Genomic DNA, 16,641 nt, shown 5'->3' on the forward strand with positions numbered 1-16,641 from the left:
CTGTTTATCATATATGCATAGTCACTTTAACCATATCTACATGTACATACTACCTCAATCAGTCCGACTAACTGGTGCCTGTATATAGCCTCGCTACAGTATATAGCCTCGCTACTGTTATTTTTCACTGTTGTTTTTATTTCTTTACTTACCTATTGTTCACCTAATACCTTTTTTGCACTGTTGGTTAGAGCCTGTAAGTAAGCATTTCACTGTAAGGTCTACTACACCTGTTGTATTCGGCGCACGTGACAAATTAACTTTGATTTGATCATTTAGATGAGTTGGAGTCGGATGGAGGATCGGATATTAAGCTTGAAACCTACGTTGTTGATGAAGAGTCTTCATCCGATTCTTACTTCAACTGCCACGGTGAGACAGGAGTCTGGGAGGGATGGCATGGTTTGGGTGGAAAGTGTGACAAGAGCGCAACAGGAAAATGGCCTTCCCAGAATATTCTCACAGAGAGTAGGCCTTACACCTCATGAAAAGACACAAATTGCCAGTGCACTCAAAAATGTTTTTGCTTGTGACATGCAGATGTTGCAGCACATTGGAGATAGTGCCGTCGCTAATGCGCACAGAAAAGGAAACCTTAACTAGGACATGTCTATAGATGAACTCAAAGCATTTATTACACTCTTGTATGTCCGTGGAACATACAGCAGAAAGAGCATGGATGTGGAGTCATTTGTCTGATAGGTAATAGGTGGACTTTTTCAGAGACCATGCCACACAACTGCTTAAAGACAGATTATGCGACACTTGTGTTACGATGACAAGCAGAAAAGACCAATACGCGTGCAGACAGACAAGTTTGCCGCTGTCTCAGACACCTTGAAAAGTAGTGACGAATTGCTTTGCTTCTTACAAGCCAGGAGAGAACGTAACGGTTGATGAACAACTGTTCCCAACAAAAGCTCAGTGCCGTTTTATAGGAAAGATGAAACCATGCCAGTGGGTGAGTGACAAGACTGTGGTTTTAAAACTGGGAGCCTAACAAAATGGGCAAAGGCAGAAAGGTGACCATGGACAACTTCTTCACATCAATTTCCCTGGCAGACAAGTTGATTGTAAAGACGACTAGACTGCTCGGAACAGTGAACAAACAAAACGGTGGGAGCTTCCCCCCTCTACGCAAAACATACCAGCGGAGCTGTACATCAGTGATAGAGAGTGGTAAAGCAACACTCGTGGTGTACAGATGTATAATAAACTAAAGTGTTTGGATCCTCAGCACCATGCATCCCACTGTTGCCATCTGCCATATACAGAGAGCCTTTCCATTTGCCAAACACCAAATATTATCTCCTTTTATTACATTAATATTATTGTTATTACTATTATTCAATATAATTATAACCTTTATTTTATTCTATGCAATAGGGTGGTGTGGATGCACTCGACCAGATGGCAAGACTGTACTCTGTAAAAGAAGATACTCGCCGCTGGCCTGTAGCAGTGTTTTACAAAGTGCTCGACATGGCTGTTATCAACGTGCACATGTTGTACAAGCAATGCCTTGACAAGACAGTCAGCTGGAGAGACTTCATCATGGATCTGGCATGTGAGCTTCGTGAGAACCACATGAACACCAAGAAAGAAACTACAGCCGCCAAGCAGGCCGCCAAGGCAGCATGTCCTGCTCTCCCTCTTCCCCAAGCACCACAGCTCCCACTCTGGAAAAAGACGACAATGTCACGTCGGCAGGTGCACACAAAACAAGGCGCATGAAAACGGTGTGCAGTGCAACCGATTTGTTTTTGTTTGTGGCTCTTGCTCACACAAAGCCCCGAAGCTGTGTGCTGACTGTGGACCCGAAACATAAAGAGAAGACGAGATTGAAACATGCATAAAGGCCGGTGTATAAGGGCACAATACAGTGTCTGATAAAAAAAACAGTCATTTTTTGATTGTATCTTGTCATTAATATATCTTTAAGAAATTCATCCTTTACAATTGTTCATGCACTGGTACTTTTGTTCAGGAATACAGCAAATAATTTCACCTGCGCACCTGGCTGGTTATATTATCATCTTTTTAGTTTCTACTTCATCAAAATAAGCTGTAACAGGACTTTAATGAATTACTATATCTCTATTACTAATCGAATCTACAAATAAAGTTGATCAAAGGGCCTCCCGAGTGGCACTGGTCTAAGGCACACTGCATCGCAGTGCTAGCTGTGCCACTAGAGATTCTGGGTTCGAGTCCAGGCTCTGCCATGACCGGGAGACCCACGGGGCAGCGCACAATTGGCCCAGCGCCGTCCAGGTTACGGGAGGGTTTGGCCGGCAGTGATGTACTTGTCCCATCGCGCACTAGGGACTCCTGTGGCGGGCCGGCCGCAGTGCACGCTGACACGGTCGCCAGGTGCACGGTGTTTCCTCCGACACATTCCGGGTTAAGTGGGCATTGTGTCAAGAAGCAGTGCGGCTTGGTTGGGTTGTGTTTCGGAGGACGCACGGTTCTCGACCTTCGCCTCTATCTAGTCCGTATGGGAGTTGCAGCGATGAGACAATTGGATACCACGAAACTGGGGAGAAAAATTTGTTTAAAAAAATTAAATAAATAGAAATAAAGTTGATCAAGTGTTTTTCATGTAAGCGAAACAAACATATATGTTATAGGCCTCGGTTTTTTCTAGGACTTAGAACTATACAAAACATATCCATATATTTCCACAAATTTTCCTTTATGCAATTCATCCTTTACAATACGCACTATTTATCAAGCGTGTTTGCACACCTTGCAGGTTGACATGCATCTGATGCATATGCTAAAGAAGACGCCCAGCAACGTTCTCTAGCGGGTACTTATATGCTTAAAGACCAGGCGGTTCTAGTGTTAAGTAGCAGTTAGCTGCTAGCATTCATAAAAACTGAGCAAGCTAACGCTAGCAGTGCTAGCCCACCAATGTTTTTATCCACAGCTGGGCACAAATGTTTTAGGTGTGAGATGATTTCCACACAATCACAAGATGAAGATAAGGTCAAACTGAAAAATTAACAGGGATTTGTCTGCCCTAAATGCACCACCAAGCAGCTTAGTGGAAGAGATCCTCCGGCTGCGAGAAAAGGATAATCTGCTTTCTAAGTACCTCGACCTCGCTGTAGCCCAGGCAAACCCAATCGCAGTTATAAATGCCTCCTATTGCAAAGCTGTCAATGAGTCGGGCGGCAGTGATCTGTCCCAAACCAACAGACAGATGTTAAGTTCAACTTTGCAGACCATGGGAGACTGGACACTCACAAGACGGAGATCGGGGAGGCAGTCTGGCCACCCTTCATCTACCCGATCCAGCTACCAAACAGCTTTGGCCCACTTGAGACAGACCTACCAGCCCCGGGAGTCAGCATGGATCCTGGGAGTATACCACCAGCCGTCGGCACCCACCCAGTGGCACCCTCCCTCACGGCCACCACAGTTCAGCAGGTCACAGACTCAAGACGGAAGGGTTTCGGGCCATCTTCCACCTTGCTGGGGTTTCCGACACCATCTGCTGTTGCGGGTGCGAAAAGTCTGGCTAGCTTGGCTCGAAGCCTTCATCCACCCTGCCCGAGGCAGTCCCATCCTGCTCCCACTCCCCCATTGGATTCCATCACAACCACCATCAGTGTGGGCATCTTGATGGTGAGAGATTTTGGCCTGCCTACAGTCTGTGGACAGACCAAGAGCCACTGACACCCAGGAGCCCGTGTCCATGACATCAACTCCCTCCTGCCCAAGGTTCTGGCCAACTTCTCCAATATTGACACCATCGTCAATCACATACACTACCAGTCAAAAGCTTGGACACACCTACTCATTCAAGGGTTTTTCTTTATTTTTACTATTTTCTACATTGTAGAATAATAGTGAAGACATTAAAACTATGAAATAGCACATTGTCCTGTTGAAAAACAAATGATAGTCCCACTAAACACAAACTAGATGGGATGGCGTATCGCTGCAGAATGCTGTGGTAGCATGCTGGTTAAGTGTGCCTTGAATTCTAAATAAATCACAGACAGCATCACCAGCAAAGCACCCCCACACCACCTCATCCATGCTTCACGGTGGGAACCACACATGCGGAGATCATCCATTCACCTACTATGCGTCTCACAAAGACACAGCGGTTGGAACCAAAAACCTCAAATTTGGATTCATCGGACCAAAGGACAGATGTCCACAATCTCTAATGTCCATTGCTTGTGTTTCTTGGCACAAGCAAGTCTCTTCTTATTGGTATACTTTAGTAGTAGTTTCAATGCAGCAATTCAACCATGAAGGCCTGATTCACTCAGTCTCCTCTGAACCGTTGATGTTGAGATGTGTCTGTTATTTGAACTCTGAAGCATTTTTTGGGGGCTGCAATTTCTGAGGCTGGTAACTAATTAACTTATCCTCTGCAGCAGAGGAAACTCTGGGTCTTCCTTTCCTGTGACAGTCCTCATGAGAGCTAGTTTCATCATAGCGCTTGATGTTTTTTTGCGACTGCACTTGAAGATACTTTCAAAGTTCTTGAAATTTTCCGTATTGACTGACATTCATGTCTTAAAGTAATAATGGACTGTTGTTTCTCTTTGCTTATTTGAGCTGTTCTTGCCATAATATTTACCAAATAGGGCTATCTGTATACCACCCCTACCTTGTCACAACAACAGATTGGCTCAAACGTATTAAGGAAAGAAATTCCACAAATTAACTTTTACGAAGGCACACCCCACTTTTGATAAAATTAAACTGATTCCAGGTGACTACTTCGTGTAGGTGTACCAAAACATTCACGGGCTATTTTATCAAAAGTGGGGTTAGATGTTAATCAACTTTAAAAGCAGAATCACTTTCTCATTGTTTCTCAACTGCAGTGTATGATATATACTGAACAAAAATATAAACGCAACATGTAAAGTGCTGGTCCCATGTTTCATGAGCTGAAATAAAAGCTCCCAGAAATGTTCCATACGCAGAAAAAGCTTTTCTAAAATTTTGCGACAAATTTGTTTCCATCCCTGTTAGTGAGCATTTATCCTTTGCCAAGATAATCCATCCACCTGACAGGTGTGGCATATCAAGAAGCTGATTAAACAGCAAGATCATTAAACAGGTGCACCTTATGCTGGGGACAATAAAAGGTCACTAAAATGTGCAGTTGTGACAACTCCAATGCCACAGATGTCTCAAGTTGAGGGAGCGTGCAATTGGCATGCTGATTGCAGGAATGTCCACCAGAGTTGTTGCCAGAGATTTTTTCATTTCTCTACCATAAACCACCTCCGTCGTCGTTTTAGAGAATTTGGCAGTACGTCCAACCGGCCTCACAACCACAGACCGCGTGTATGGTGTTATGTAGGCGAGCGGTTTGCGGATGTCAACATTGTGAACAGAGTGCCCCATGGTGGCGGTGGGGTTATAGTATGAGCAAGCATAAACTATAGACAACGAACACAATTGCATTTTATTGATGGCAATTTGAATGCACAGAGATACCGTGACGAGATCCTGAGGCCCATTGTCGTGGCATTCATCCGCTGCCATCACCTCATGTTTTACCATGATTATGCACAGCCCCATGTCGCAAGGATCTGTATACAATTCCTGAAAGCTGAAAATGTCCCAGTTCTTCCATGGCCTGCATACTCACCAGACATGTCACATATTGAGCATGTGTAGGATGCTCTGGATCGACGTGTATGACAGCGTGTTCCAGTTCCCGCAACTTCGCACAGCCATTGAAGAGGAGTGGGACAACATTCCACAGGCCACAATCAACAGCCTAATCAACTCTATGCAAAGGAGATGTGTCGCGCTGCATGAGGCAAATCGTGGTCACACCAGATACATATTTTTTAAAGCTATCCACCTGTGACCAAGAGATGCATATCTATAATCCCAGTCATGTCAAATCCATAGATGAAATTGATTTCCTTATATGAACTGTAACTCAGTAAAATCTTTGAAATTGTTGCGTTTACATTTCTGTTCAGTATACCATTTTCTAGCCCGTCTCTACTTTTATCCAATGTAAAAAACACAATTTAAAATTTTGCTGCATAGGACGGAATCCAGGTGGTGGGTCACATATACAATATGAACTCAAGAAAATGTTTTATGGAGCGGTTGACCTCAGAGGATCGTGTGTGTCTGGGGTAATGTGCTCTCGGTAAGGTGTTGGTGACGTCATATCCCTACCTCTTCAATACTGAGCCCAAGAAATGAGTCTTCTAAAGGTTCGGTTTCTGTCCCGTCCTCCTCGTTTTGCTCCTTAGCCTGGATGATCCTTTCATTATCATCCTCCTCCTGGGTGGAAGCAAACACAATGTCAATAAATGGTCTGAGCATGTAAATACAATTTGTAAACAATGTTACACTTTGACAGAGTATTTCTACCTTATCAACTGACTTGCATTCCCATAAGCGCACATGCATACACACTATCCTGTTGATAAATGTCGGTACACTGTCAAGCTGACATGGGATTTACTTTATTTCTCATGTACCGTCTGATTCACCCTTGCACGGTCAAACAACCCCCACACACACACCCCTCTGACTCTGGGTGTGAGTTAAACCTGGGATGATAAACCGAAAATGACATACAACATTGCCTTCCTCTTACTGAAGAATTTATCGTACATCTGAAAAGACACAGCATTCTGGGAGTATATCATTTATTTCTTACCTCTTAATATGGAGTTCATGGCACTGTGACTGAGAAGTCCGTCACAGGCCGCGGGCAGCATTTGATACACTAACACACACACATTCATCATGCCTCCCTGCTCCGTTATCAGCTACGTTAATAATGTGGGTCGACACAAGTTAACGTCCCTATCTTAGTACATACATTTCACACTTACCTCCCGTCAGTAACCGGTTATGGTATAAAGAATATACAGATAAGCATTCAAGTTTAATGTAAGCAATGTTCATTATACTTATCAATGTTATGGATGAGCACGTTGTTTGTTTGGTTCTGTTCCTCTCTCCATCACTGTAGCTTCCGGGTATGCTGGATAAGGACCCGAGCTAAGGGAATCGGGGTGACTTTGTAGTGCATGTCTCGAATGGCTCGTTAATGTAAATGGGCATATTAAAAAGACACCATGTCAGTAGTGATATGATTTTGTAAATGTTATATTGGGATATTGTTTCATAAAAAATGTGTTGCAATGTATATACTTTAGTATGTTTAGTTGAATGGAAAATGTAGGTTTGAATAGGTAATTGCTAAATTAATTAGTGTTACTTGTTCTGATGGGAGGGGCTACCCCTACAAAAACGAGCATCTCTTTCAGTTCATGGAGGAAGGCATTTTGGATTGAGCTGTGGACGGGGCAGCATTGTTTTAAGCTGTCCCCATCAGGTATACTTTTGATGGCAGTACTGTTTTTCTTCCGGAATCACTATGTAAATAAACACCCTTGCACAGAAGAACTTTTGCGGCTCCGCCATCTTTTTATTTTGATTTAGGTTTTCCAGTTTAGCCTTGTGCTCATCCATAACATCGATAAGTATAATGAATATTGCTTATATTAAACATGAACGCTTATCTGTATACTCTTTATACCATAACCAGTTACTGACGGGAGGTAAGTGTGAAATATATGTACTAAGATAGGGACGTTAACTTGTGTGTCGACCCACATTATTAACGTAGCTGATAACGGAGCAGGGAGGCGTGATGAATGTGTGTTAGTGTACCAAATGCTGCCCGCGGTCAATGACGGACTTCTCACAGGCACCAATTTACAACCAGAGTAGGCTGTAGTATGCTTTTGATGGGCCAGTGGAACAGAGACAAGCGCGCCATTTGCAGTGAATAGGACTACATCAATCTAATTTATTTATAAATCCCCTGCATCAGTAGTTGTCACAAAGTGCTTACACAGAAACCCAGCGTAAAATCCCAAAGAGCAAGCAATGCAGAAGCATGGTGGCTAGGAAAAACGACCTACATCAAGTAGCCTAGGTCTAGCGCTGGAAAGTTGTTGTAGGATATGAGTCTACATTTACTGATAAATCAATCAATATAGCAGCAATATTGGATTCAGAGTTAGCAATCTAGCTAAGTGTTTTGAGGTGGGGATTAATATACAGTGGCAAGAAAAAGTATGAACCCTTTGGAATTACATGGATTTCTGCATAAATTTGTCATAAAATTTGTCACAACAATACAGTGTGCTTACAATAATTTGTGTGTTAGTTTATTTGTGTCTATATTGAATACATCATTTAAACATTCAGTGTTTAAACATTCACACAAAAGTATGTTAACCCCTAGGCTAATAACTTTTCCAAAAGCTAATTGGGGTCAGCTAACCTGGAGTCCAATCAATGAGACGAGATTGGAGATGTTGGTTAGAGCTGCCCTGCCCTATAAAACACTCACAAAATTTGAATTTGCTATTCACAAGAAGCATTGCCTGATGTGAACCATGCCTCAAACAAAAGAGATCTCAGAAGACCTAAGATTAAGAATTGTTGATTTGTATAAAGCTGGAAAGGGTTACAAAAATATATCTAAAAGCCTTGATGTTCATCAGTAAGACATATTGTCTATAAATGGAGAAAGTTCAGCACTGTTGCTACTCTCTCTAGGAGTGGCTGTCCTGCAAAGATGACTGCAAGAGCACAGCGGAGAATGCTCAATGAGGTTAAGAAAAATCCTAGCGTGTCAGCTAGACTTACAGAAATGTATGAAACATGCTAACATCTCTGACAATTCTACGATACGTAAAACACTAAACAAGAATGGTGTTTATGGGAGGACACCACTGCTGTCCAAAAAAAAAACTTTGTTGCATGTCTGAAGTTAGCAAAAGAGCACTTGGATGTTCCACAGCGCTACTGGCAAAATATTCTGTGGACAGATTAAACTAAAGTTGAATTGTTTGGAAGGAACACATAATACTATGTGTGGAGAAAAAAAAGGCACAGCACACCAACATCAAAACCAACTGTAAAGTATGGTGGAGGGAGCATCATGGTTGGGGCTGCTTTAGGGCATGAACAGCTTGCTATCATTGACGGAAAATGAATTCCCAAGTTTATCAAGACATTTTGCAGGAGAATGTAAGGCTATCTGTCCGCCAATTGAAGCACAACAGAAGTTGGGTGACGCAACAGGACAACAACCCAAAACACAGAAGTAAATCAACAACAGAATGGCTTCAACTGAAGAAAATACGCTTTCTGGAGTGGCCCAGTCAGAGTCCTGACCTCAACCCAATTTAAAATGCTGTATCATGACCTTGAGCAGTTCACACCAGACATCCTAAGAATACTGCTCAACTGGAACAGTTTTGTAAAGAGGAATGGTCCAAAATTCCTCCTGACCGTTTGGTTGAGTTTATTGCTGCCTAAGGTGGGTAACCAGTTATTAAATCCAAGGGTTCACATACTTTTTCCACCCTACACTGTGAATGTTTACACAGTATGTTCAATAAAGACATATTGTTTGTGCGTTATTAGTTTAAGCACACTGTGTAAATATTGTTGTGACTTAGAGGAAGATCAGATCAAATTTTATAAACAATTTATGTAGGAATCCAGGTAATTCCAACAGGTTCACATACTTTTTCTTGCCACTGTAGCTTATTTTATTTAACCTAGTTAAGTCCATTAAGAACAAATTATTATTTACAATGATGGCCTACCCCGGACGACGCTAGGCCAATTGTGTGCCGCCTTATGGGACTCCCAATCACGGCAGGATGTGATACAGCCTGGATTCAAACCAGGGACTGTAGTGATGCCTCTGGCACTGAGATGCAGTGCCTTAGACCGCTGCGCCACTCGGAAGCAAGATGTCAGCAAATTCTCGGAAGATCCAAAAATAAATCTGATATTTCTGGATTTTAATTTGGCCAGGTTGCCCATCAAAATGTAAAATCATGCATTCCCTGGATATGTTAGATGAAATAGCTTACTTTTTCAACATAGGCAACCATCTTAGTTCTTACTTGGCACTGAAAGCATTTTGTCTAGAGCCCTGCCACCAAAGTAAAGTAACTGTCCATTAAGACATTTTGTTTTATCGTTGTATTTGTAATCAAGCAAAATAGTTATTCATCACAATATGACTAAGTCCATATCACCCAGCTCTAGCACTTCTGTAAAACAATTATTGTACTTTATCGTTAGTGTGCGTACCTGGTCTTTCTTCTTGATCTCCTCCACCTGGCGGAGCTGCTCGGAGGAGAGCACGTTCTCGATCCTCTGCATGTCCCTCATCAGCAGCCTCTGGGACTCCAGGAACTGGTCGTTGGCCCGCTGCCACGTGTGCTTCAGCTGGTTGTGCTGCTGCCGCTCCAGCTCCAGCAGGTGACAAACTAAGAAAATATGGCATTTAGAGAGAGAGGGTGAAGGATCGAGAGGGAGAGAAGTGGAGGTAAAGAGAAAGAATACTGTGCTGTACTCTTGTATTGAAGTCTCTCACATGTCTTTTCCTAAAGTTTGACAGCATGAGTTTGAATAAAGCTTTACAAGCGAGTCACCTTCATGGAGCTCTTTACGTAGTTTCTCTGCATCCTCCTGAAGGACAGACTTCTGAGTGTTGAGCACCGCCACGTACATCTCCAGGTCTGTGCGGCAAGATTTCTCTGCTTCCAGGACATGATTGAGCTCCTTTACCTACAGAATTAAAATTTGTCATCTAACTCAGATGACATATTTCAACTGTAAGCCATTTTAAGACATTTTTCCCCCCCTCTGTATCACTTCAGACAGTTTTCCTTGTAAATGTCATAAATAATCAACACAAAAACATGTTCCTTTGCAAAGGATATAACCCATACCTCAATTGACATTTTGGATGGATAACATTGTTTTGTTAATAAAATTAGCATCATGGAGTTTTTGTATTGTAAAAGTCTAACTTCCACAGCATCCATTTTCCTTTCCAGTCCCCGTTGACTAACCTTTGAGGCTTCCAGCTCCTTTACCCTGTCCTCTGCCATTGTCAGCTTGGCTTTCAGAGCTGCTATCTCCTGCTCCATGGGCATCACCACCGACCGCAGCTTCTCTGCATCTTCCTGAGCCTTGTGGGGGAAAAAAGCCATTCAAATCAAGTCCAACTCTATTGACCTTGAATCAAAACAGACAAATAAGTCAAATCTAAAACAAAAGTGCTCCATTCCATTTAAATTCAGTCAATTCAGGAAGTAATCTAAAATTCTAATTCTCGTCAACGCTTCTCTATAAGAAAATTGATTTGGAATTGGTATTTCTGTTTCCTTCCTGAATTGAAATGGAATTGACCCAAACCCTGACAAAAGGATACATGTACTCTGATGACCCCCCCCACCCCAGGTGTGAAACCAGCCTACCTTTTTCATGTCGTTCTCCAAGTTCTCTTCCTCCTGGCCACCCTCTGAGAGGCGGTGTCTCAGCTCGCCCATCTCCCTCTCCACTGCCTCCCTGTACTGGTTCCATTGAGCACGCTCCTGCTCCAGGCGCTGGTGGAACTGCACCTCGTACTCACGCACTGTGTCTGAGGGGAGGGGGGAGGTGAGCATTGACTGGTACTGTGTTGTAACTGATCCTCAGTGTAAAGCGTAGCAGTTAATTTGCAATCAGGCTCATGCTTAACTATTCAACTCAATACACTTTATTTAGCCACAGGGACAGAATTGTAATCCTATTCTATTTTAATGTCTGCGTGTCAAGCTAAGATGATACGTCATCAGGGCTGTAACAGAAGCATGGCAATGACATGGAATTAATGACTGCCTTTTATGAAGGCCTAGACTAGACTAAATGTTACATGGGTTACAGCTTTTCTGAAAGCCTTCCAACAGTGTCACCAACTAGATACTGAATGGCAAAATGAGAGCCAGAGGAGGCAAAGTAGTGTTAGCCTAGCTACCTTTCATGATGGCCTGTAGGGAGGCCACCTCCTCCTGCCACTGTCTCTTGACCTGGTCAACGGCCTCCTGCTTGGTGCTCTCTGACACAGTGGCCACTGCCTTGATGTTCTCCATGTCTGCCTGGGCCTGTTCCAGCTGGGCCTGGACACGACTCAGCTCCGACTGGGCCCCCTCCAGAGACGCTGCCTGGCTCTTCAGCTCCTCTGGGGAAGAAAATAGAGGAACTGAGGAAAATACAAGAGTCACATTACCATGATAAGGCCGGATATGTTCCAGGAGACCAGGGTCCGGGCGCCGAAGACGTGGATGTCGATTAAGGCAACCCGCCGCACCTCTCTGATTCAGAGGGGTTGAGTTAAATACGGAAGACATTTCAGTTGTACAACTGACTAGGTATCCCCTTTTCCCTCCCCCATATTCATGACGCTTACAATTAGTTGGGAGTTTACAATTAGCAAAATGGCATGATAGTCAACATCCCTAGTTCAATGTTCAAACGTTTAAAAAAATTGTTTAAAGAAAAATTAAGTGACGTGAATTCACAATTCAGATATGGTCCTGCATATGACCGCTAGGGGGAAATACAGTTCAATTTACCACAGTTCTGACTACCTACCAAATAGCGCTCACCTCCATTGCAAAGGCCGTGGGGATGGCAGTCCAAGAAGGAGAGTGTTGCTAAGATGCACGTCTCTCTCCAACCAAGTGGTGCACATTCATTGTTTCATAACATGTGAATTGTTTGCGTTTGATTGTTAGTGTCTATCAATTTTCCATTACATACTGTATATCACCAGTAGTACATTTACCATTAATTCCTATCATTTCTCTGAGCCAGAGAAATCACCAACTATATCACCAACTGAGCCACACGGTCCCGTGTGGCTCAGTTGGTAGAGCATGGCGCTTGCAACGCCAGGGTTGTGGGTTCATTCCCCACGGGGGGACCAGGATGAATATGTATGAACTTTCCAATTTGTAAGTCGCTCTGGATAAGAGCGTCTGCTAAATGACTTAAATGTAAATGTAATTTCTAATAGACACTGTGTTTCGTTACAGTAATTTCTGTTAATGCATTCAATATATTATTATTCGTCATTTACCATTCTCATTGTCAGAGTTGACACGTAGTTTGCAGAATGCACAACCTATGCTACACTTGTGAGAAACACGTTTTGGGTTATTTCATTCCATTTACGAGCTGTCAATTTAGTTACTGTCTTTTGTTTGGAGCGCTCGCTCCTGTCAATGTTGAATAAGGACATGCACCTGATTACGCATAGAAGTAGGCCTATAGGCTACCTGGCCTGCTAGCAAATGTAGGCATATAAATGTTCTCATTAGGGGATCCGAAAGTATTTCTGATTGGCTTAACGCACCATGACTAATGAGCTGTGGACCTTCTCAAAGTAATGCTTTCTTCTCCTCAAACAGCAAGAAAGCAAAGTCTATTTTTACATCCATTGAGAATGACAATATTTATTCAATGTATTTGAAAAATCTTTCGATAACCACTCCGCGAGAAAGGAAAAAATGTCATGCTCTGATCCAGTGGAAACGTATCCCTTGAGCAAATAGCCTACAGCTGTGTCGGTCCCAAGCTCACTGAAGCTGGAAATTCTGAGGGCCCAGAATATCTTATACAATGTTCCAAGTTTGTTAGCACAAGCTTCAGGCCAGACCCAAGTTGATATAATGTTTCAAGTTTGTTGCAGACAGGCCATGCGTAGCCAACGTGATTTATAGGATTATTTTATTAAAATCTGAATATTTTCTACCTGCAGGCTGCAATGTTTTTATTTGTTGGCTTTATGTAGGCTATTTTTAAATAGTTGGCAATAGAAGTTACTTTTTAGGTTTGTATCATTTTAATTTGGATAGAATTTTGATTAACCACATGACAATGATTGAGATACAGTACCTAAACTTTATTAAAATGAAATTAAACTGTTCCACAAAAATGTGCATATGAAAACCATAATGGCACGCACATCAGTAGAAATTGTAAGATAAATTGGCATTCCACATGAGAAAGGTTGCCGACTCCTCGTGTAGCCTACTACCTCCTCGTGTAGCCTACTACCTCCTCGTGTAGCCTACTACCTCCTCGTGTAGCCTACTACCTCCTCGTGTAGCCTACTTTACCTCCTCGTGTACCTACTACCTCCTCGTTAGCCTTACTACCTCCTCGTGTAGCCTACTACCTCCTCGTGTAGCCTACTACCTCCTCGTGTAGCCTACTACCTCCTTGCGTGTAGCCTACTACCTCCTCGTGTAGCCTACTACCTCCTCGTGTAGCCTACTACCTCCTCGTGTAGCCTACTACCTCCTCGTGTAGCCTACTACCAGCAACTTCAGGAGAGCAGAATCTGCTGATAGCCAGCAGGAGCGGGAGGTGGAAGGTTGGGTCAGGTTAAGTATTTTTTTCTTCTTCCTTCTACCGCAGATGTGGAAGGGAGATATCAGTGGATACAGTGGATTGAGAAGCAACCCATGCAAAAAAAATATCTCTAGCTTAAAAAGACAGATTTTGATGGGGATGTTTTTATTATGTTAATTAGACTTCTGCAGGGAAACGGAAATTGTAGGCCAAGGGGTGTTTCGATTAAGGATTTTTTCTAAACGTTAATGATCCCTAATTCGGGTCACACCCCTACATTGAACAGTCACCTTCTTTGGACATGTAGAGCTCTTTGAACTTGGCCCGTTTCTGGTTGAACTCAGACTCCAGTTGTTGTTTGAGCTTGGAGAACTCTGCTCTCTCCTGCTCCAGGGCTGCCATTCGCTGCTGGAGCACCACTAAGGAAGAGGACGAAACAAGAACACTAAAGAAACTTCCAGAAATAAAAAAGGTATTTCTCTTTACAAGCAGCAGCCTGAAAGAGGGGATGTTATTTATTAAGGGGGAATCTGGTCTAAAAAAAGTATTGTCCAGGCAGGACTGAGTGGGAGGGTAATTTGGTCTTCACTTCAACAATCACTGTTGGTGTTGTTTATAGCATACAATAAATGGAGGTCTAACTGGTGGACAAAGAGCAAATCAATCTCACTAATTGTAGCCAATCAAAATGGACGACACCTGTGCAGTACAAAATACAAAGCAGCATTCTAGGGGCAAGATCTATTAATGACTGTGTTAGCATACTGACAGTGTCAGCAAAAGGTTTGACCAGAAAGACACGCAAACTAAACAAAGATCTATGACATGAGCCTACCAAAGAACAAACTCTGGAGGTTTTCCAAGTTGTTCAGAGATTCAAGTTTATACATATAAAACAGAATGAGGTGCCTGAAAAGTAACTAATCCAAATATCATTCCTGGTGTCCAACATAATGGTTATATAGCCTACGTCTTAGAGTCCATTTCCAGCGCAGAAAGTACACTAGCTGCAAGTTCCAATCGTTGATGATTTGGGGCTTTAGGCCTACTTGAGGTAAAGGCCCATCTGTCCACTAGCTTTAGGCTACATACTGTACAGTTTTTCCCCATTCTTAATAATGCATAGCCTAACTCACTACTCAAAAAGACAACAGACCAATCTCAGTCGTTATGGAGAGCATAAACGTAGGTTTCCTAATAAATCAGTATGACTTGGAAAGTTTGCTTGCAATCAAATGAATATATAAAGCAGTAGATGCCTGAATGTTGAATAAAATTGCATTTGAACTTAAATCTACCGATTGTCTGTGCGGTTGGTCCTTCAGTGGGTTGGAATTTTAGACAAAATATCTACAGTAAAGTATTATTTATCAGACTTTTTAGAGCGTCGGTACTGCCGTTTAAATCACAGGGCACATGCGCAAATCCATGTAAACACCGGTATTGTCATGACACATTTCATTATCGCCATTACCAGATTTGGTGTAGCTAGTTGGAGAAAAATAATCATTTCAATTCAATCATAGGCTCAATGTATAAAGACATGTTGGCTTAATTTCTGTGGAGTGTGGCTAACGTTACTAGCTTGCTAGTAAACTAAACTAGTCTGGAGCAAAACGTCAGACATTGGCCCGTCCCCTGGCCCGTCCCCAAGCTAACGTTACCTGTAACGTTATAACTTTAGGGCTAGACGCTACATTTTGCAAACAAACCAGAGCGGAGGATGGAGAACTAAATGACTGAATATTCATGCGTCAATAAAAACTGTTCTCGAAAACGTTTGCTACATGTACAAATATAACCACCACTATCAAATTTCCACTCCGTCGAATAACTCGCATACACTGTCAAGCGCTGCAAAACAACAATGACAGCTAGCTAGCTAACGTAGTTAGTCGAACTGTGTTGATGCTATCTAGTTAAGCGTCGTCTGTAGCTAAAATAGATCCAGCCAGATGGGTCAGCAATCATACGCCATTCTTATCGCGCAAAAATGTAACGATGCATGTATTTTCTAACAAAGTATGCACATCTAGTTTGGTGCCCGTGAAGCTCGCTATGTATAATATACATCCATTGAGAAACGTGAAATAATGGCCAAGTATAGGTAAGGTTGGTGACATGTCGGGTGATGGTGCTAGCTAAACCGAAGATTCACAGGCCGCTTATAGTATCTGGATTAGCTCGAAACGTCAACACATCATATACTTCCAAAAAAGAACTAGCTTTACCGTCGTGCTGGGGCTGCCGGGCGGATTCCGTGGCCTGTTCGGCCATGGTTTCCAGGGAGGTGGAAATGCTATAACCAGCTTGGTGTGGGAGAAAACTAGATAGAAGTGTCCAAGAAAACAGGCTGCCTCCTACATGGAAGGCAACATAATTGGAGAAACAGCTCTTTTTCTTCTT

General features: G+C 42.7%; 1 protein-coding gene across 2 annotated transcripts in view; it reads right to left on the reverse strand.

The window, feature by feature from the left end:
* Positions 1-16,641, reverse strand: part of rabep1 (rabaptin, RAB GTPase binding effector protein 1) — a 30,436-nt gene extending 13,795 nt beyond the window's left edge. Inside the window, exons 1-8 of one of the 2 annotated variants that reach the window (XM_024011812.2) lie at positions 16,467-16,641; positions 14,526-14,654; positions 11,855-12,058; positions 11,316-11,479; positions 10,908-11,027; positions 10,485-10,620; positions 10,141-10,319; positions 6,178-6,285 (exon numbers count right to left, since the gene is read on the reverse strand). In XM_024011812.2, the coding sequence (XP_023867580.1) occupies positions 6,178-6,285; positions 10,141-10,319; positions 10,485-10,620; positions 10,908-11,027; positions 11,316-11,479; positions 11,855-12,058; positions 14,526-14,654; positions 16,467-16,512 (1,086 nt within the window). In that variant the 5' untranslated portion in view covers positions 16,513-16,641. The remainder of the gene's footprint in view (positions 1-6,177; positions 6,286-10,140; positions 10,320-10,484; positions 10,621-10,907; positions 11,028-11,315; positions 11,480-11,854; positions 12,059-14,525; positions 14,655-16,466) is intronic. The other variant, XM_070449374.1, reaches the window with a different exon arrangement.

The sequence above is a fragment of the Salvelinus sp. IW2-2015 genome, linkage group LG20 (assembly GCF_002910315.2).
Source record: "Salvelinus sp. IW2-2015 linkage group LG20, ASM291031v2, whole genome shotgun sequence".
In the NCBI taxonomy this organism is placed as follows: domain Eukaryota; kingdom Metazoa; phylum Chordata; class Actinopteri; order Salmoniformes; family Salmonidae; genus Salvelinus; species Salvelinus sp. IW2-2015.